At 49.9% G+C, this 21,901-nt stretch overlaps 2 protein-coding genes and 1 pseudogene across 12 annotated transcripts in view; 2 read left to right on the plus strand and 1 right to left on the minus strand.

Moving 5' to 3' along the window:
- The window catches only part of LOC116580527 (cytochrome b-c1 complex subunit 2, mitochondrial), a 130,698-nt gene that overhangs the window by 85,297 nt on the left and 23,500 nt on the right, over nt 1–21,901 (plus strand). The window lies entirely within an intron of this gene.
- LOC116580525 (thyroid receptor-interacting protein 11-like) lies at nt 8–21,901 on the minus strand. Of its 7 annotated transcripts, none has more exons than XM_032326864.1 (4): nt 4,519–10,090; nt 3,670–3,783; nt 1,015–1,368; nt 8–470 (listed from the first exon to the last, which is right to left on the minus strand). In XM_032326864.1, the coding sequence occupies exon 1, from the start codon at nt 9,507–9,509 to the stop codon at nt 5,172–5,174; it is 4,338 nt and encodes a 1,445-aa protein (XP_032182755.1). In that variant the 5' UTR covers nt 9,510–10,090; the 3' UTR covers nt 8–470; nt 1,015–1,368; nt 3,670–3,783; nt 4,519–5,171. The 7 variants fall into 7 exon arrangements, 6 of the variants coding, with proteins under 6 accessions (XP_032182755.1, XP_032182753.1, XP_032182754.1 ...); XM_032326862.1 differs by having other exon boundaries at nt 8–891; XM_032326863.1 differs by having other exon boundaries at nt 8–922.
- LOC116580531 lies at nt 12,662–13,571 on the plus strand (annotated as a pseudogene).

Genomic DNA, 21,901 nt, shown 5'->3' on the forward strand with positions numbered 1-21,901 from the left:
CCTGCAGTGAAGATTCCGTGTCAGGGGCTGTGTTGACACGCGGAAGATCAAGGAGGGACCCGAATGGCCTCCTGCCCGTTCTCCTCTCCCTCTTCCCTCACAGGGGAGGTCTCTTCCCCAAACACCCTTCTCATCCTCGGGACTAGCCATAGTGCCTGTTGGTTTTGGGGGAGCAGCGTTCAGTTGCCTAGAAGCCCACTGAATTCTTGAGGCCAGCCACTCACCCCCTCCCATGGGAACCAGGACTTGCCACACCCTCTTGTTTCAAGAAGCAAGTCTTGCCTTCGAAGGCCCTGCTGCTGGTTCTCTCTGTTCTCAAGCGCGACGTCTGTGTCGTCCTGCACGGTGTGTGGTATCCTCCTCCCCTGAAGCGCGAGGGTATGGGACGAGTAAACTGTTGGTCAGTCACACGTGTCGGGTGTCAGGGCATCCCACAAGTCTGGAGCAGGAATCTCTCTCTCATCGGGGACCTGAGGAGATGGTGATTAAAACAAGCGGCAGCATCACAGGCACGGTGTCCGTATGTTAACTGAGGACGCGGGGGTCAGCTTGACCTGCTCCTTCGCTAACTAACTGGCTTCAGAGGTGACAGCCACGATCTGGGAGGGAACTGGCCATCGCCGGCCAGCTTGTGTGTTGGCCCGTGTTCTGTTATCTCACATGGAGGTCGCCATCCGTTTCCAAACTAAGGTCCCCTCCTTGCCAACAAGGTGAGAATGAAGGAGAATGGACTGTATCTTGGGGGGAGGTGTCACCCATGTGACCTGCATGTGGCCTGTATTGGTCTCCAGGGCTCCCCCCTGAGGCTGGCAACCGCAGGACATGCTGACTGGTGTGCTTCAGTTCCAGGGACTGGGTGTTGGGCCAGTGCTGGATGCGGACGTCCGGATCCTATGGGGGAAAGCACACCCCAAGCACAGCCCTGGGGGTGACCCTCTGTGTTGTGGGTGCAACGGAGGGAGGCCCCGACGCAGGGAAATGTAAGAAGGGCACACTGAGGGGATCCGGTCCCACCTTGACTTCCGCCAGGAGGCGTGAGACCATACAGCCCTCGCCGCGACAGAAGCCCCAAGGCTGATGATGCTGATTTGAGACTCTCTGGAAGAAAACACCGAGAACGAGGAGCAGGGCAAAAGACACTCCCCCACCCCACCCCCAGTATATCCAGGAAGACACAAACCCGAGCAAAGGAGGAGTGGGAGAGAGAAAACTGAATACAGGAGGTAGGGGGACCCCCCGGGGCCCCCACGAACTAATTCATCATAGGTTCAGAATTTGACCCAGTTGTAGATCCAACATTTACAAGGGCACCCGGGTGGCTCACATGGTTAATCACCTGACATCAGTTCAGGTCTTGATCCCGGGATCCTGGAATAGAGCCCCATGTCAAGCTCCCTGCTGGGCAAGGAGTCAGTCTGCTTCTCCCTCTGCCTCTCCCTGCTGCTCCCCCTGGGTCCTGCTCTGTCCCACTTGCTTGCTCGCTCTCTCGCTCTCTTAAATGAATACATCAAATCTCTAACCAATAAAAAGTAAAAAGGAAATCATAAATTCACTAAAATAATTTAATTGGCAAAATTCCAAGGAGGCCGATTGCCTTCTGTGCCTCTACAACGTAGGTTCTGAATGAAGTGTAATGTTGCCAAGATGCACCGGTTGGCTAACCTTCACGGACTTAATGCACGTTCCGTTTATAGCGAGTATAATAACCATAGATTCTGCCTTCTGTATGTACTGCTTTGACATCTCGGGCCTTGCTGACTTTGGAGGGACTGTCCCTGGCAGGCTTACTTAATTCCTAGAGATGGTCAGCAGCTTGCCTCCAGGCAGAGCTTTCACATGTAAAGCAACCAATTTGGAGCCTTTACCCCCAACCACCTCTTGTAAGAAACTCTCACTCTGGGCCACTGTCCCCTGCCCTGATCACCCCAGGGGCAGGGACAGACTACTCCAGACAGACACCACTGTGTCCCGGAACCCACTGACATGACACCGACTAGGCAGTCTTAAATGTGCTTAGCCGGATTCACCTGCCCCTTGCCATGGAAACCACAGCAAAGGGTCTTGCCCGTGTCGTCTGTCCCTTCACTCCCTCTTTCTCCTGACCGCCCCTGGTGCTTCCCTGGGTGGCCCTCCGTGGCTCTCAGGACCTCCTTTCTCGGGATCAGGGAGTCGATGAACGCTTCTTGCGTTGTGAGAGTTCCTTGTATATCTGCTTGTCTTACCATCCCTGATAAAATAAACCCCTGTACCCTGAAAACACCGGAGACACCTGGGGGGCTCAGTGGGTTGAGCTTTTGGCTCAGGTCAGGATCTCAGGGTCATGGGATAGGGTCCCATGTCGGGCTGTGTGCTCAGGGTGGAGTCCGCTTGGGATTTTCTCCGCCTCTGCCTTTCTGTCCCTGCCACCGCCCCGTGCCCCGGCTCCTTTGCTAGCTTTTGCTCTTGCTTTCTCTTTGAGGTTAAGTCGTTGAAAAAGCCATGAGGGAGCCCCACAGATTTAAAGATGGTGAATATTTTGCTCTGATACATTTGGCCAGTATGTTCTGTTCAGTGCCTCTCGGTCGCATGTGCCTTGACCTTGAAGGAGACAGGATTTACCTTGTTACGCGCGGGGCACCCAAACCGCTCTGCTCTCACAGGCAAACTTTGTGGGCAGGATCTTAGCGCATTCGTCTTTCTCCGGGAATACAGATGGGACATCACATCCAGGAGATCCTACTGTGAGGATATTTGTTTGACACACTTGTTAAGGACCTACAGGGGAGGCTCTGTCAGTCAAGGGTCTGCCTTGGGCCCAGATCCTGATCTCAGGGTCCCGGCAACAAGGCTTGCATCAGGCTCCCTGGTCAGCAGGAAGCCTGCTTCTCCCTCTCCCTCTGCCCCTACCAGCCCTTTGTCCTCTCTCTCTGTGTGTCTTTCTCTCTCTCGTGTTCTGTCAAGTCCCTAAATAAAATCCTTACAAAGAAAAAAGGACATACAAGTCCAACATCTTTCGGTACTTTCTGGGTACTGGAGGCAACATATTCCTTGTTTATCAGTTTTACAGAAACCCATTTCAGCTGTTCCTTGTTAACGAGCCCACGCTGAGGGGGGAGGGTCTCCCCTCAACAGAAGGCTGTCGGATCTGTGCAAGCAAAATTTACCTGTTGGGGGTGACTGGGTGGCTCAGTTGGTGAAGCGTCTGCCTTTGTCTCAGGTTTTGATCTCGGGATCCTGAGATGGAGCCTGGCAGGGGGTTCCCTGCTCGGCGGGGAGCCTGCTTCTCCCTCTCCCTTTGACCCCCTTTTCCAGCCAGAGCGCTCTCTCAACTACAAAAACAAAAAGCTTGAGAAAAAAACCAGCTGTTGGTGCCCAGGTCAAAAGGCTGTAGCAGCCTCCTCTCCTGCTTCCTGGAGTCCCTGGACTCTCTGTCCATGCTATCTGTCAATCGTCCGTGGGCTCCCACTGCAAGAAACGGCCCTCCTCGGCCCTGGTGAGAGACCATGAGAGCAGCAGTTGCTGGCCATGCACTGGGCTCTCCTGGAAACAGCATCTCTCACAGACTCTGAGCCTCCCTCTCCAGCTGTCCATTCTTCTCTGGGTCATGGGACCCCCCCCCCCCCCCACCAGCTGAATATAGTTCCCAAGGCCTTCCTGCTCCAGGCTGAAGCCCAAGTCTGCATATCCTACCTGCAGGTGGAGGTGGGGGCTTCTGTCCACAGTGCATTGCCAGATTCCATGGTGCCGGAGGACGTCCGCTCTTCCTTCTACCCCTTGGCCACCCAGCGATTCCCTTGGGATCGACTGCGTGAACATCAATGGAAGTTACTACATTTTGGATTTGGTGACCACGTCTCCCTCCTGGCCACATGACAGCTTCACATCCTAGAGAAGCACCTGTCCTACGCCTGAAGAGTCTCAGCAGGAAATGGATGTCCATATATCAGTGTCCGTTCTGATGGAAAGCCTGAGATGAAGGTTCAATAGGAAGTGTTGTCTTGGCATCCGGTAACTTTGGAGGGCCTCGGATGGCCTCACCCCAAGTTCCCTTCCCACTCTGCTCCCCCAGATCGGATCCCCTGGCCAACAAGCCCTCCTTAGCACGGGGACCAGGCACAGTTTCTTCCCAAGTAAGCTCCAGTTCCCTGACAGCCTGCGCCATGATCCAGCAAATGAAGATTTGAAGGGGCTTCTGAAGAAATGAACAAGGGAGTCGACCGTGGACCTTCCAGTTAAAAACCGCTTAAAGGATGATCAAGAGGAGCTACTTCTAGAACTTAGGGCAGAACCATAAGCCGCTGTGTTTTCAATTTAAGAATAAGATGGAATTCATTCCCATTTCAAAAATGGTCTCTAAGGCAGAGTGATTTGGGGGGGGGGGGGGAGCAAGTCAGAGAATAAGTAGTATACTCCTAAGCAGGCCAACCTACATAAGGCCCGAGAGAAATCAGGTTAGCCATAGCGCGCTTTTGCAGACAACAGAAAAGGAAATGATTTTTAAAAATTAGAAAATAAAAAATTAAGAGAAATGAGACTTACCTGGGAAAAGCAAACGTTTTTTTTTTTTAAAACCTCCTATTCATCGGGTACTTTTCGTGCTAGTCACCTCGTTTCCCATACGAGGATTGTGTGGTCGTGTATCTGATACGTTTGGAACACTGAAACAAGTTGATGTGTTCTCTACATAAGGTATCCATAGACACTTGGCCCTTGTGTAAACCTTCCAGCGTTACAGACCACAGCTTCCAAGGCCATCAGTGTCGACTGTCCTACGAACGTCACCACTGCTGTGGCATCTGGGTGGCTCAGTCTGTTAACTGTCTTTGGCTCATGTCATGATCCCGGGGTCCTAGGATCAGGTCACACAGGTCAGGATCCCTGCTCCGTGGAGAGCCTGCTTCTCTCTCTCCCTCTGGTGCTCCCCCTGTATGTGTGCCCTCAGTTTCCGTCGAAAAGATAAATAAGATCTTAAAACATAAAAAAGAAGTCACCAGTGTTTTCACTTTGGCGAATACTTCTGCGGTCATTGAGAGACCCCTTTTTTGTTAAGTCATAAAAGAAAGATGTTTCTTCAGCTGAAAGCAAAACCGTGAACATTTGGCATTTTGAAAAAGAACATTAGGAGATAAGGTAGAGACACACAGAGTGACTTGGGATCTTCAAAGCGTGGTGTCACTCTGGCTCACAGTCGTCTATTTCTTTGAGAGGTCTTTGGCCGCCTTTCCAACCTTCTGGGCAGGTGATAGTATATGCGGCGTGTACACGGGTAAAGCATCAGTGACAGCATTTAGAAGAAGGTGCTCCGATCCATCCATTTGCGGTCCGGGTGGATTAATAAGAGACACAGCTGTGGTGCGGGGCTTGACCTCCTTTTTTCCGGGTGTGGATGCCAGGGTAGCGTTCCGTCGTGATGGGCCTTGTTTCTTAGGCGGCTTTCCCCTTCCTCCTGAATCTGGGGGCTTCACGACACGAGCAGAGGGTTTGGGCGGTGGAAAAGCTGAATGAGATTCGGCTTCTAGAAACTGGACAAAAAGGTCTGAAAAGGAACGATTGGCCACAGCTTGGTGATTTGGTTTCGCAGGGGTGTTGGGGGCGCTTGTGGATCCAGGCCCCCCAGTCCCCCCGCTGGGCACACCCGCGGGCTCCCGGCTGCGCAGCTGCCGCAGCTGATCTTCTCGGATCCCCAGCGTGCTTGCCATCAAGCTCAGCGCTTCCTGCCGTTCCGCATCAGCTGCCTGGAAAGCTCCCACGAAGAGTCTCCTTAGGAGGGTTTTGTCCGCCATTCCTTCGGACTGACTGACTAAGGTCATCAGTTTCCTCTGTGTGTCCTCCAGGATTTCCTGCTGGACCTCATTCTGTTTCTTGAACTCCTGGAGTTGGTCCTCCTTCTCCTCCAAGTCGGCACTGGTTTGATGCAAACGTCCCTGTAAGGACTTCAGGTTTCCTTCTAGGGCGTCTGCCTTTTCCATCCATTCGGCCAGTTCCAGCTTCAGGCTCGCTAGGGTCTGATCACAGTGCCTTCCCTCTTCCTGGGAGGCGGCAAGCCGGAGCACAGCTTCCTCCTTCTGCTGGGTGACCACGTGCAGCTGCTCCCGCAGCGACTCTACCTGCAGCCTGGCTCCGTGGCTGGCCTTTTGCATGGCAGCGGAAGACCAAACGAGTTTTCCCTGCAAGACTGTCACTTCCTCTCTCAGCTGAGCCACTCGGTCCTCCGAGGCCAAAGCTTCCCGGCGACGAGAATCTTGGGCTTCTGCAGCGAGCTGCCGCCCTCTCTCCAGCTCCTGGGTGAGGCGCAACTCTCTCTCTCGCAGCTGGTGAACCTCCTTCTGGAGGGCGCAGGTTTCCGTTTCTTTCTGTGTCAGTGCCAACACGACGGCATCTCTCTCCCGCTGACAGGCAGCTGCCTTTTCCTGCGTGGACCGAACGGCGGCGACGAGCCGGTTCAGTTCCCCGGTCTCGCCCTCCTCTTTCTCTCGCAGCAGTTGCTCCAAGGCCAGGGCCTTCTCTCTCATCGCAGCATGCTGGGATGCCTCCTCTCTCCGCGTCACTGACAGCAGCCGATTGGTCTCTTGCAACGCCCGAGTCTCCATTTCCTGTTCTCTAGATCGTTCCACGATCTTGGCGTTTTCCTCTTTCAGCCGACACACGTCCATTTCGAAATCTGCCATCCTCTCCTTCAGATTGGTGACTGCCTGCCTCAGCAGCTCGTTCTCACTCAGCTGGCCACAGAGCTTCTCCTGTAAGGCAAGCAGCTCCTCACTTTTCGCTTGGGTTCGGAGCTCCTGAGCCCGAAGGGAGTTTTGCAGAACGGCCGGTTTCTCCTTCGGCTGTTCCGTGTGGGAATCGGCATCGCCGTGTTCCCGTGCTTTGCCTTCTCCTTCCCCCGTGGCAGCCCCGGAAGCAATCCATCTCTGCTGATCTTCCTGGAGGGTTCGGATCCTTGTCTCTTTTCCTCGCCCTGATTTTCGGAGCTCTTCTACCTCCTCTCTGATCACCTGAGAGGCCTCACTCACGGGGTCAGATTTCACGGCCTTCCGGGAGTCGCTGGAGGTCTGGAGGAAAATCACATCAAGGTTCCCTAAAAGGAGGTCCTTGGCATTGCAGAGCTCCCCGATGCGGAGCTGAAGTTGGGCCAGTTCCTTCTCTAGCTCGTGGAAGTTTATGTCATGTCCCCGGTAAGTTTGGATCTGGTCCAGAGAGGCTGTCTGCGGTTTCAGAACGTTCTCGCTGTTGGGGCACGCCCACGCCTGCAGTTGTCGCAGATGTGTCTGAAGCTGGGGGGCCTCACGCTTCAGATTTTGGACGGTGGTCAGCACCTGCTCTTTCCACTCCTCCATGATCTTCCCTCGCTGTGTTAACGTGTCCCGTTCCTGGAGGAGCTGCTGGAACTGATCGATTCGACCTCCTCGAACCCCATGACCAGGGCTGGGTGTTTGCAGGATCCTCAGTAAGGTCTGGCATATCTGACTCAACGCAGCCACTTCCAGGTCTTTTTCTCGAATCACGTGTGACAAGTCCCGAATCCTTTCTGTACACACCTCCTGGCCGCTGCTTTCCACTCTGGTGGGCAGTTTTTGATTTTCCTCTTGCGCCCTCTGGAGGTCTGCTTCCTTGGCAGCAAGTCGATGGGTCATTTCGTGGTCGTCCCTTTCCAGATGGCTCTTCTCCCTCCTCTTCTCGTTCAGGATGGCCAAGATCTGTTGGCTTTTCAAAGCACACTCTTGCAGCTGCCGCTGAAGTTGTTCCACGTGCCTGTTCCGGCTGTGAGAAGCCTCAGAGATTCTGCTGGAAAGACCCTGAATCTCCACATCCTTTTGCTGGATGATCCGAGTGAGTTTCCCGATCTCCTCTTTGGAGAGCCGATCCACTTGCGCGGTCAGTCGGACGTTCTCTTCAGTGAGAAGCTTCGTCTCCGGGTCCTGTTCTTTGATTCCTTGGACTAACCTTTGAATTTCAGCTTGCGATGGATCACGCTCTTCACTTGGGTTCTCTCTGGGGAGAGGCTGGCTTGCTCGCACCTCCTCATCCTCACAGGGTTCTCTCGGAATGGGCGGGCTTTTGTCGGGCAACTGGGCTCTCAGCTCTTCCAGCGTGACTTGCAGATTCCGAATCATCTCGTCTTTGGCTGCGAGGAGCTGAGCGCGTTCGGTGTTCATCTCCTCCTGCCGGTGCTGAAGACGGTGCACCTTCTCCTTCTGCTCCTGGAAGGACTGGAGCAGTGCTCTCTTCCCCTGCTGCTGGTTGTGAATGATCTTCTGTTGTTCTTGTATCTCCTCCTCGAGATCATCTTTTATCCTGTTGAGCTGAAAGACCTCACACTCGAGTTCTTCAATCTCCTCTAGGACTTTAGGGTCAACCAGAGGGACAGCGCGACTCTGTTGTGTGAGGCGCTCCGGGTCTTGGTCCACAGGAGGGTGTTGGTCGGTCGTGGATGGGAGACGCATGTCTTTGTCCTCCACGGATGCGGGTAAGACGTCGTGGCTTCTGAAGGTTTCGGTCGACTGGCCGAATTCCTCCTGAAGCTCTGGCCTTTCTCGGAGTTCCTTGATGTACTCCTCTTGCTCCCTAAGGCATTCTGTCAATTGGTTCTGCTCCTCCAAAGCAAAGGACAGCAGTTCCTTCGTTTCCTGGTGCTCGGCGTCCATCTGCTCGATCCTCTCTTGGAGGTGTAGTATCTCCAGGTCTTTCTCCTGACCGAGTTTAATGGAACGGCCATTGTCTGCGGGTGACCATTCTCTGAGGCTTTGTTCAGTCTTGTGTTCGAAAAGCTTCTTTTCGGCCCGACACAGTTTGGCCACTAACCGTCCTTTCTCTATCTTTAAAGCCCTCACGGCGATGTTGTTCTTTAGGGAATCCTCGTTGTTGCGCAGGACGGATTCCTCCAGCTGATGGGTTGCGTCTTGGAGCTGACGAACCAACTTCTCCTTTTCTGCTCGGAGGTCGGAAGCAAGGTTGTTCAGACTGTCGTTGAGCCGCTGCATTTGTGTAAGTTGCTGCTTCAGCCTTCTGAGATCCATTTCCCTCTCCTCCAGAAGGTCACGGTCCCCGTTCCCGGCAGCATCTTGGTTTTGCAGGTCTTCCACCTGTCGCTGGTAGTCCGTCAGTTGTTTGCGGTGCCGGTCAGCGAGGTCGGCTAGCTTCTGCCGGTGGGTGTTTTGCAGCACGGCCACTTCCAGCTGATGTTTGTCCATTTCCCGCATCTGCTTCTGCTGTAGGTCCCTGATGTGGCTCTTCAGTTTCCACACTGTTTCTGGGTCGATGGTATTTGGTCCCTGGGTGGAACACGGGCACAACATCTTCCAGTGAGTCACTTCAGCCTCCAGCGTTTCTGTCTCAGGGAGGCGTCTATTGATCTGTGTCTGGGATGAGATGACATCAGCCACATCCATGGCGTCCCCAGGGAAGGTCCCTTTCCCCAGCACATGTCTGTGAATATCAGAGATGTCCCTGGTCAGAGAGGTGTGGCTGCTGTCCACGGCCCCTAGGGTATGGCCTAGGCCACAGCCCAGACCACCAGCCCAGGAGAACATCTGGCGGTCATACAACTGCCCTGGTCCGCGGTGAGAAAGCGTCCAGTCCAGCCGGACTACCCCGCCAAGTGTCACAGAACCCCTGCGTGCGCCAGGCTAAGAATCAAAAGCCAACCGCCGCTGTTTCCAAGCAGCACCTCGCGCGCGCTCCCGCGCCCCCCACCTCGCGCGCGCTCCCGCGCTCCCGCAAGCCACGGCCGGCCGGCGGTCAGGTAGTTCCGAACAGCCAAGACCCTGGGGCCCCTGGTCTGGGTCCCAGCCCCTCATCGCTGCAGCTCCCCACACCAGGCTTGGGCCCTTGCCCTCCTTCCCCTGCTTGGCTGGCTGTCCTGGGGCGGCCCCTCGTGCATGCTCCTGCCTGACTGCACCCAGGTGCCTGCCGCCAGAAAATGCACCTGGCCCTGGACGTCCCCCTAAGTGGGGTCGCAGTACACAAAGTGCGGCGGCATGAGCTTTCCACGCAATAGCATCTCTTTCATTGAGGTGAAAAGTGCAGTCAGACGCATCCGTCCAGCTAGGAGAGAGGATCCTTGGTGCATTTCAGGGATGTCTACACCAGCGCAGACGACTGGCCTCACGGAGACCTTGGGTATTTCCAGCCTCCAGAGACTCCAGAGTGTCCCGCCCCTCCTTGCCCCGTCAGCCCTGCAGGAACAGCTCCGCCCGCACCTTGGTTTGGCGGTTCACGGGCCGCCGCCTGCGCCGTGCCTCTGTCGCCTCCCGAGGCTGTGCGCCTAGACCAGGCATGGGGTTGCGCCGGACGGTGGAGGTGCCCGGTGGGCGGGTCCTCCGCTCTGCACAGAGTGGCCCAGGTGTGGGGCGGCAGAGGCCTGAGTCAGCCCGGCCTGGCGCTAGTGCACCGGTTTAGGAATCGCTTCTGCAGCTGCCCCGCCGGAGCCCCGCTGCCCCCTGCCGTCGCCATGGTGAAGCCGCAGCTGGCCAACCAGAGCCCGGCCGGGGAACGCGCCCATTCCCGCCGCTGCGATTGCGCCGGCTGGGGCCTGGGCTCGGAACAGGAGGGCTGGGCTGGCTGCTCTCTTGGTGGCGTGCTCCCGTCCCCTGCCGCCAGCACACAGCAGGCACAGGGGGTCCTGGCCCGGGACTGGGCCACGGCACACACTGGAGCCCGGGTCCGGACCGGTGCCGGAGTCCCAGAGCAGCCCTTTGGTGAGTCGGCCCTCGGAGACCCCCCCACCCCCACCCTGCGCGAGTCCCTGCCGCCCTTGGGGCCCTGGCCCCGCCCCTCATCGCCCTGGGGCACTGCCCCTGAGCCTTCCTTCCCCTGCCTTCCCCTGTATAGGGAACTTACATAGAATAGAAATCTTGTATCTATTTATGCTGGTCTCATATAGATTGGTGTATTCATACATGATGTGATATATATAGTGTAAACATATTAATATATTGCAAACATATAAATGTTATATAATGTAATGTATAGGTACCTTCTATATATTCCCCTCCCCCATATTTTTAAGATCTCCAATTCACATGCCATCCCCAAACACTGTGCCTCTCCAGGACTCCACTAAGAAAATCTGTATCCAGATCTAGTGTATGCAGTTTCTCTTTTTATTGGAAAACACACTTCCGTTGTGTTTCCCTCTTCAAATCTTTGATATCCTCAATCCACTCATGCCCCTTGCCTTTCTCTTTCCTTAGAGGTTTATTTTCATTCCATCCATTTTAGGGAAGACAAACACCGGGTCTTCCTTAATCCATAGACTAAAAGTTTAAACTAAAGAAGAAAACACACACACACACACACACACACACACACGAATTCAATCTCTGAAGCATAGGTAGGTAATAACCTTAAGGGCCTACATTAATCAAGGTTGGGTAGTGCGAACCCGTATCAATGGATAAAAAGTGCACGGCGCAGGAGGGCCTCACAAGAGGAGGACCTGTTGTAGGAAACAGAACAACTCAGTAGAAAGGCGGACTAAAACGGTGGGTGACCAAGGGTGTAGGGCGCAGGGGCAGGGAAAGCTACAGAAAAGCGGAAGGAGGTGGGAAAAAGCGGAAGAAAGGCGCAGTGGTCAGGGCGCACGGGCAGGGGTTGAGGGGGACGGGGAGCACTGCGGGAAGCTGGAGAGGATCGGAGGCCAGCACTCGACCTGAAGGGGCGGGCCGGGAGCGCCCGGGGTTCAGAAGGTGGAAGGCAGCGCAGAGGGGCGGAGGATCGGGATAACCCGGTTCGGGCTGAGAGAGCGCGGGGCACGCGCAGGGGCATCTGGGCCCCTTCCCCCAAGCATGGCCATTTGGGGAAAGGAAGCGGCGCAGAGAGTTTAGACAGCTGCAGGAGCGGAGGGAGCGTGCTGTCTTGGGTGGGTTTTGCTCTGGGCTGGGGCTCTGCTGGCGGGGAGCGCAGCACACCGCTCGGAGGGGGCGGTGGTGACGGTTGTGGGACCAAGAGAGGAGCGAGCGCCTCGTGTGGTTCTTGGAGTGAGGCCGCCCTGGTGGTTGGGTGAGTGCCCGCAGGCGCCCTGCCTGTAGCTCCTTCCCACTTGTCCACCCTTTTCTCCTCGGGGCACACCCCTCCTTGCTGAAACCCCGAGATCCAGAGTGGTGTGCAAAAGTGTGCCCTAGCTTTGTAAAAGTTCTGGAAAACTTAGGTGGATTCCTGAAATGCTGAGGAAAATTTGAAATGACTTTTTTACCCCTTTACCGGGTACAGGACTGAAGTCACTCCGCGTCATCTAATTTGATTTCTACTTGAAATTGTCCTGTGTATGTAGTGTTAAAATATAGTGTGTGCGGGGCCTGGGTTGCTCAGTGGGTTAAGCCTCTGCCTTCTGCTCAGGTCATGATCCCAGGGTCCTGGGGTTGAGCCCCACATCGGGCTCTCTGCTCAGCAGGGAGCCTGCTTCCCCCTCTCTCTCTGCCTGCCTCTCTGCCTCCTTGTGATCTTTGTCTGTCACATAAATAAATAAAATCTTAAAAAAAAAAACTTGTATTTAAAACGGAATTTCTTTTTTTTTAAGATTTTTATTTATTTGGCAGAGGGAGCAAGAGAGGAAAGACAAACAGGGTAGTGGGAAAGGATGAAGCAGGCAACCCCTGCGCCCAGCAGGAAGCCGAAGGCCAGGACCCTGGGCAGAAGGCAGAGGCTTAATGTCTGAGCCACTCTGGCACCCTAAAATGGAATTTTAAAATGCTTCAAGATTTTAAGGAATCTGGTAGCCTTTAGTTATTGTTTTTTTTTTTTAAGATTTTATTTAGTTTTTATTTATTTGGCCGACAGAGATCACAAGTAGGTAAGCGTGGAAGTGCATGTATTCTACAGGCCAAAATCAAGACAAATAAGCTGGTAAAAAAGGTACAAAAGCTGAAGATATCATTGAAACAACCTTTCAGATACTAAACCTTAGGCATGACCCTCTCAATTAAGTCTCTGTTGAGCCCTAGTGTTTCCAAACTTTTCATCCCATTCATGTAGACGTAAGTAGGCCCTCCGTCCCTCTGTGTCATTATGCAATTACAGTGCTTTCTTCTCCCTGGGATTCTAAAGACGTCCTACAAGATTATTCTTCCTAGCTATGAAATAGTTACTTATATACTAATTATCCATTCCAGTATTGAAGATTTCCCCTGGTTACCTTAATCAAGGTATGTTCAAGAAGCGCCAAGGAGGTCACAATGGTGAAGCTGAGCCCTGAGGCCAAACAGAAGCTGCAGCTCCGAGGGCAGCTGGTCTGCCATCCACTGGGACTTTATGCCTCTCGTGATTGGCCTGGGATTCAAGGGTGTGGGGTTGCAGATCCTGGAATGCCCAAACCAACTGTTTTGAGCTAATATTGGAAATAAGGGTGGTCTGCATTTGGAAGCAATCAATGGACAGGAACAGCACAGAAGGCATGTGGTCTGGCTGGGATAGAGATGGGACATCGTGCAGATGTTCATCAGTCGAAGGCATAGGGCTTTTCTCAGACGAATCTGTGGCAGAATGGACCCTCAACTGACTTATTTATCATAGACTATAGCAAAATATGTTTTTAACAGTGTTAAAAAAAGAAATACTGGGGCGCCTGGGTGGCTCAGCGGGTTAAGGCCTCTGCTTTCTGCTCAGGTCACAATCTCAGGGTCCTGGAATCGAGCCCCGCATTGGGCTCTTCGCTTGGCAGGGAGCCTGCTTCCTCCTCTCTCTCTGCCTGCCTCTCTGCCTACTTGTGATCTCTGTTAAATAAATAAATAAAATCTTTAAAAAAAAAAAATGAAAAGAAATGCTAACTATCAGCACTCTTCTCATTTTTGAGGTAGAATTTGTGTGAGGGATGTAACTATATACATAACCAACAAATAAACGTGTGCACAGTGCAGATGGCCTCTCCGTGTAAATGACAGGCCACTGTTAGTCAGAGATAACCAGCCTGTATGTCCCCATGCCTGTGTCTTCTGTGGTTAATCATATCCCCGTACTTTGCACAGTGCCAAGCACACAGTAGGCATTCAGTAAACTTCTGCTGAAAGCCAAGAGGGTGACATAACCAGATTTGCATTCAGAAAGACCAATTCAACTTCATAGTTTAGACTACTGATATGTTTTGGTTATCTGTTCCCATACTTGTTTTACCATAGTTTTTTTCTTTTTTCTTTTTTCTTACTCTGTCTAATCGCTGGTCTAATGGGCTGTCTTCCTCACTTACAAATTCCATTATGGCAAGGACCATATCCTGAAGTAGAAAGAAAATTGGAGCCTGACCCAGTTTGGAAATATGTTAGGGCTTGGCCAATCAAATTAAGTCATGGGAGGGATTTTAAAAAAAGAAAGTTCAGGTGTCTGGCTCCTATCTGGCTTTCCTGAGATGAAATTCAGAGATTTCAAAATTGACAATAACGAAAAAAATCCTCTGCCCTCCAAAAATATTTTACTTTTTTATACTTCCAAAAATTGTATCTTTTTTAAAATTTTATTTTATTTCTTTTCCGTGTTCCAGAATTCATTGTTTATGCACCACCCCCAGTGCTCCATGCAATACGTGCCCTCCATAATACCCACCACCAGGCTCACCCAATCCCCTACCCCCTCCCCTCCAAAACCCTCAGTTTGTTTTTCAGAGTCCACAGTCTCCCATGGTTCGTCTCCCCCTGATTTCCCCCAACTCACTTCTCCTCTCCCATCTCCCAATGTCCTCCGCGTTATTCCTTATGCTCCACAAGTAAGTGAAACCATATGATAATTGACTCTCTCTGCTTGACTTATTTCACTCAGCATAATCTCTTCGAGTCCCGTCCATGTTGATACAAAAGTTGAGTATTCATTCTTTCTGATGGAGGCATAATACTCCGTAGTGTATATAGACCATATCTTCTTTATGCATTCGTCCGTTGAAGGGCATCTTGGCAAAAATTTATTTTAATTGTGATGGAATTGTCAGGATCCTAGTGCTCTAACTCCTTCTTGCTGAGAGGATTATTTTCCTCCATAAATAATATATAAGGGCAAATTGTTTTTTAAGATTTTATTTATTTATTTATTTATTTGTCAGAGTTGGGGGGAGTGCACAATCAGGCAGAGCAGCAGGCAGAGGCGAAGAAAGAAGCAGGCTCCCTGCCGAGCAAGGAGCCCAACACAGGACTCGATCCCAGGACCCTGGGATCATGACCAGAGCCGAAGGCAGAGGCTTTAACCCACTGAGCCACCCAGGCATCCCTAAAGGACAGATCTTTAATTGCAGGGGAAAAAAATACAGTGAAGAGTAAAGTGAGAGAAGCATCTTTTTGCCTTGAAACTTCTCCCTGGTGCAAATTCAGGACACAAAACTGACCTGTACATCTACAGTTTTCCTATTCCCACTTCTGTGCATTTTTATATAACAGGGACAGGGGGATGTAGTCAGCAGTATCACATGTGACTAGAAAAATCTGCAAACAGCATGTCTGTTTCTTTTTCTTTTTATTTACTTATTTTTTATAAAGATTTTATTTATTTATTTGACAGACATATATCACAAGTAGGCAGAGAGAGAGAGAGGAGGAAGCAGACTCTCTGCTGAGCAAAGAGCCCGGTGTGGGGCTCGATCCCAGGACCCCGGGATCATGACCTGAGCCAAAAGCAGAGGCTTTAACCCACTGAGCCACACAGGTGCCCCTGTCTGTTTCTTTTTATTTTTACTTTATTTTTTAAAGATTTTATTTATTTATTTGACAGACAGAGATTACAAGTAGGCAGCGAGGCAGGCAGAGAGAGGGGGAAGCAGGCTTCCTGCTGAGCAGAAAGCCCAATGTGGGGCTTGATCCCAGGACCCTGGGATCATGACCTGAGCCAAAGGCAGAGGCTTTAAGCCACTGAGCCACCTAGGCGCCCCTGTCTGTTTCTTTTTAATTAGGAGCTTTGATTTATTCCCTTCTTTGAATTGAGTGTAGCCTTTGCTTTGGTTTTTAAAAAAAAAAAACACGTGCCCAGAAATGGCTGTTGTTTCAAGTTATCCCTCACGGAAAGTGCCTCTTTACCTTTTATCAGCTCCCTAGATCATGAGCACCAAGGGACGGTCCATTACCACATGCCTTGCAAGGACTTTACCTGGAGAAAGTTGAGTGTGGTATCAGGCCCTCCCAAAACCACAGGAAGTGTTTGACCTTAGAGTCGGTAGATAATATGAAGCATTGAAATTCAGGCATCTGATGGATTTCAGACAAAGCTGGTCAAAGAAAAAATGGTTAAAGACCATTTCTACTTTTCCCTTTCTTGGCTGTTGTGTAAAGCAAATATAGTTTCTTTCCAGCTCTTACCATAGTAGTTTTCTAGAACATGGCTTAAGCCTAAATTATTTTGCATTCTTAGGAGTTACTGCTAAGTTGAGGGCATGGATGAGTTCTGTTCAGCAGGTGTGAGGTTTATAAATTCACAGTATCTTGGAAAGCTGACATTAACAAAAGTAGACAGGCAAAACTTTTCCTCTCTAACTGGGATTCATTAGCTTTCTAGGGAGTCTCCAGGTCCATGAAAGGTGGGAGCGAGCAGAGCCATTTCCCCCTTCTAATCAACCCATTCTTTTTCCTCACCTATCCCTCTGACGGCCTTTAATAACAGTGATTTTTTCCTGCTGCCTTGAAGATATTCGGTAGAAGAAGTCAATCAAAGATGAATATGGATTAGAAAGTTATTTCATGGGTCGGCTGGGTGGCTCAGTCGGTTGAGCATCTGCTTTTGGCTGGTGTCATGGTCCTGAAGTCCTGGGATCGAGCCCCGTGTCAGGCTCCCTGCTCAGTGGGGAGTCTGCTACTCCCTCTCCCTCTGCTCCTGCCCACTGGTATTCTCTCTGTCTCACTCACTCTCAAATAAAATCTTTTTTTTTTTTTTTAAGATTTTATTTATTTATTTGACAGAGCGAGAGCAGGAACACAAGCAGGGGGAGTGGGAGAGGGAGAAGCAGGCTTCCCACAGAGCAGGGAGCCTGATTCAGGGCTCGATTCCAGGACTCTGGTATCAGGACCTGACATGAAGGCCGATGCTTAATGACTGAGCCACCCAGGTGCCCCAAACAAATAAAATCTTTAAATTTTTTTTTTATTTCGTTAGATCACAGTAGAGCAAGTATTCCTGGCCTTGCCCAAACAGAAAGAAACAAACACCCCCAAAATTATAAAGCTAATTGAACGATGATTCTGACTAGCATCTGACACCTCCCCACCAGCCCTCTGTGTATAAAAATGAATATAAGCTTTCTGTCCTTTGTGCTTTATGTTTGAGCAACAAAAATGTAAAGGTATATACTCCTGCTATATCCTAATTATTACATAGGGGAGAGGCAAGGCTGGTGTTCCCAGACTTTATGACTATGCACTAGATTCACCCGTGGGACATTTTTTTAAAATGAAGATTCCGGGGCGCCTGGGTGGCTCAGTCATTAGGCAGCTTCCTTCACCTCAGGTCATGATCCCAGGGTCCTAGGATCTAGGATCGAGCCCTGCATCAGGCTCCCTCCTCAGTGGGAAGCCTGGCTCCCTCTCCCACTCCCCCTGCTTGTGTTCCTGCTCTCGCTCTCTCTGTCAAATAAATAAATAAAATCTTAAAAAAATAATAATAATAAAATGAAGATTCCTGGAGTCCAGACCCGGTAGCTTCTGATTCAGTCAGAGGAGTGGTGAACCCAGGAATCTGCATTAACAAGTACTCCACATGATTCTGATGTGTTCGGCTTTGTAACAAAAAATGGGCTAGGCCTTCCAGGGGGTTCTCAAATGAAGGCTTACAATTTTAACACCTAAGAAGTCTTTTTTACTCTTGGGAATTTTTCCTGACATTAGTACAAAATGCTACCAGGTGACAGCATATTCTCAGTCATGTCAGCATTCAAATAAGACTTCTACTGAAGCTGTAACAAAACCATGATAAACATTTTTCTCTTTCCTTTCTTCCCCAAACTTACCAAGACCTCCTTGCCAAAGTAGCTTTGGCTACTTGTGTCATAAAATAATTTAAAGGAAGCTACATCAGCCTAACTTGCTTCTACAATTTCAGATTTTTGTTGAGATCATGAGGTCTAAACTGAACATCCTCAGAAGTAGAGCACTGGCATCTAGACTTTCTCAGGAAGGTGTTAATCCCCGAGGTCTCTTCCTTTCTTGCTTTGCAGTCCTGTGGCGCAACTGATGTCACCTGGGCTCTCCCTCTTTTCACCGGATATCAGCCAATAAAGGTGCACAGCAAACTCAGGTCTCACATACAACTAAGAGAAAAGTGAAAAGCAGTTTTTAAGACAAAAGGGATGTGTGTTTCTTTTTAACAAAATGCACAAATCCATGGGACACCTAGGGGCTCAGTTGGTTAAGCGTCTGCCTTCGGCTTAGGTCATGATCCCAGGGTCCCACATCAGGGTCCTTCCTCAGCACAGAGCCTTCTTCTCCCTCTGTCTGCCACTCCCCCCACTTACGTTCACGTGCTCTCTTTCTGACAAATAGTCTTAAAAAACTAAAATAAAATGCACAGATCCAAGAGATAATGGGAGAGTAAACATTAACTAAAGCAGCTTTGACTATAGATTTTTGACCGTTTAAGTGAGGTATCGAAAATAACCATGCCCCTGGCCGCGCACAATTTAGTGCACTTGTTTAAAAATCAGTGATTTGAAATGTAAAGTGTTTATTTTAAAAAAAAAATTAAAATAACCATGCAAAGGTGTAAAGTGTTGATTTAAAAAGAAAATTTAAATAACCATGCCACCTCCCAATTACGATTCTAGCTCCCTTAAACATTTACAAATCATACGTCTCTCCATCTTAAAATCAAAGAAAAGTAAAATACTGATTCTGGTTGAAACTGGGCATTGGGTAAATGAGAGTCCATTATACTATCCCTTTAACTTCTGTTTGTCTGAAAATGCAAATAATGCTTCTTCTTTCATCTAGTTAAGGATGTTAAGGAAGCTAAAACATGAGTTAAAAAATTAATTATCAGTAAAAGACAGTAAAGTTCCAAGAAGTGAGAAAAAACTCCAGACAAGAGTGGTGTTTGCCTGAAAGGGATTCTGAGATGAACAGGGAAGTAAATGCTGACTATCGGAATAATGGATTAGGAGGAGCCACGATTAATGCCTCTGGCACCAACATGGCAAGGTGATGTTCCCAAGTTCAAACCACTTTCCTGGGGCACCTTGGTGGCTCAGTCCTTAAGTGTCTGCCTTCGGCCCAGGTCATGATCCCAGGCTCCTTGCTCAGTGGGGAGTCTGCATCTCCCTCTTCTGTCACTCACCCTGCCTGTGCTCTCTCTCTCAAATAAATGAATACAATTAAAAAAAAAAAAAACCTTTCCTGGCGTCTGTTTTGCCCCCACTAAAGTCTCCTTCCTTATGACTTTGCTCTCTACCCACCTCCACAACCCTGCACCCACCCAACTGCAGCTCAAGGCAGAAAGTTGGGCTCCATGGAGACAGATTTGACTCTACCGTAAGAAAGCCAAAACAGCTTTCCAGCAATGTATTCCCCTAGTCTTCTGTGTCTAGTGTCTTCCTGACTGTTCATTTTCTCTACCAGGGCTTGCAGTGTCTTCTATGCAGAAACAGTTTCAAGGACCTCATCTAGCATTGTGGCAGAAATATGACATGAGCTGGTAAGGCAACCGAGAGAAACTTCAAGGTTTTCTGTCACCTACCCTCTTGTTTTTATGCTAGTCTGGGTATTCTAAAGGAGTATTCTAAAGGAGGAAGAAGATTTTAAAAATACACTTAATAAGCAACAGTAATGAGTAAGGAGATATGAGCAATTTGGAGTCTCATCTAGAGAACGCTCGTCTTCCCCCCTTCTCTCCTTTGTTTTATATCCTCTTGGTCACCCATTTTCTCCTTCCATGTCTTCCATTCTCGGCTCTTTTACTACTTCCCTGCATTATGGGGTCTTATTACTCCAAGCATTAATTATTCAAAAGGTAAAGGGAGTGACAACACAAAATGAGAATTGGAGCTCATGGATCAGGCCTCCTCTATCACCATAATTATGTAATTAGCTGTAAGACTAGTTGGGAGCTGAAGAAAAGCACAAGGTGGAAATGTACAACACCTACCAACGCCACACATGTTAAGAATGGCATCCCGCTCAACTACACACACAGCTTCCTCCTCATGTAGGCAGCAGTCACCAAGGTAGGTAGGACACAGATAAAAAGTGTCAGGTCTGTCCACAAGATGGCAGTCCTACTTTGGAGTGTACAGCTTAATAGTAAATGTTGCAGTGGTGCAAAGTACAAATAAACTTAGAATTTTATTTATGTAGCTGATGTTGTGAATTATATTTCAGTTCCCGCCACATTTGAACAGAATTTTTCGTTTGGGTCACAGTTATGTTTTGAGGTGTGAGTGGTGGTATAATTGAAGAATTAGAGAACATCCTACAGAGGGGTGTGTGTGTGTGTATCCCATCTACGTTGAACTGTTGGATGTAGTTCCAATGACTGGACTCTCAGGGGTGTAACTAATTTGGGGGTAATGCTTAAAAAGTACTGGAAACAGAGGTTTATGTCCCATAATAATGAATTTGAACTTTATCCTGAAAAACATGGGGAATCATTGAAAAATTTTAAGCAGGTGGGCGACTTGATCAGAGCAGTGTTTCCCCATCCTCACTCATTGGTTAACACATTCATGATTTTTGCCATATCTATCACCTATAGTTTGCTCAATATTGTTTAAACCTACTTTTACTCTTTTGGCCAGTGTATTTAAAGAGGAAACTCATTACCAGCCTTGCTTGCCATACGATTCAAAATCAGTGTACAACTATTGAAATGGAACAGTGTTCATTTATGAACAACTTAGAAGCTTCTCAACACCATTGGTGTTAAGTCTACCACACTTTGGGTCACTCTCCAATGTGGTATGGATTGAGACGGGTGCCCCTGAAGGCACAGAAATTGGATTTGCACCCGATTCTCAATGGCCGGGTCGGGTCTTAGATATCACCGGAAATCCTGTTAGACAGTAGGAGTGAAGTAAATCAGTCACAGGCCAAGGAGCTAGACATAAGTTTGTCTATGCCTTGTAAATGTCTGCAGCACCACCAGCCCTCCTGAAATTCTAATGTGCACATGAATCTTGTACAATGCAGATTTCGATTCAGTATGGAAATTCTGCATTTCTAACTCCAAATGGTTTTGATGCTGTTGGTTTCCCAACCTTGCTGCAGTAGCAGAGACTGTAAGGTCCTGAAGCACAAAGACCACGCCTTAATCTTGTGTCTGACACAAGGCGAATTCACAGTTAATACTCACGGAAAAATGAACTTTCTTCCTCCGGATAGTGACAGGACTCCCCATAGGCAGGTTTCAGCTCAGAAGTTACCCCCGGCATACACCCCTACTCTTCAAAACCTTTTTTTTCTCATATGACAATTATAGTTAGGTTTTTGTTTCCTAGGTAGCCCCAGCCTAGAATATAAATTTCACGAGAGCAGAGACCTTAGTGGGGGGGGGGTGGGGGAGGACTACCTGGATTTCAGCATTCATCCATTCGTGTCTCCCGCCGGTGCCGCGAGTGAGAGGAGCGAGTTCATGGGTCAAGGTCTCTCCCCTCCAAGGGCTAATGATCTAGTGAGGACTTGAGCAAGCAAGAAGCAGTCATGCCCGGCTTCGAAGTGCAGGTCTCTTCCGAAAGGCAAACAGATACGGAGACTCTGCTCTACAGGGCCCAGTCTCCTCTACAGACTTGCGGGGAGCGGCAGGTGCTCGGGCTCCGGGGCAGGTTTGAGGTGGAATCTGGGGCAAAGGGGCTGTCTCATTTGACCCTCCGGATCGGGAGACTCCAAAGTGACGGGGGGCGGGGGGCGATGGGCTGTCCTAGACGTAGAGTAGGATTACAGAGTGCAGGATACAGGATATCCGGGCCGGAACGAGAATTCAAAAAGTGGCAAAATAAGTAATCTTCTGAGTATGTCCGTACAGAACGTTGCGTTGGTCT

Source organism: Mustela erminea, chromosome 20 (assembly GCF_009829155.1).
Source record: "Mustela erminea isolate mMusErm1 chromosome 20, mMusErm1.Pri, whole genome shotgun sequence".
Taxonomy (NCBI): Eukaryota; Metazoa; Chordata; class Mammalia; order Carnivora; family Mustelidae; genus Mustela; species Mustela erminea.

What these genes read in the sequence shown, in the direction of transcription:
- LOC116580525 (XM_032326864.1), bottom strand. Translation starts at nt 9,509, where the DNA reads ATGTTCTCCTGGGCTGGTGGTCTGGGCTGTGGCCTAGGCCATACCCTA.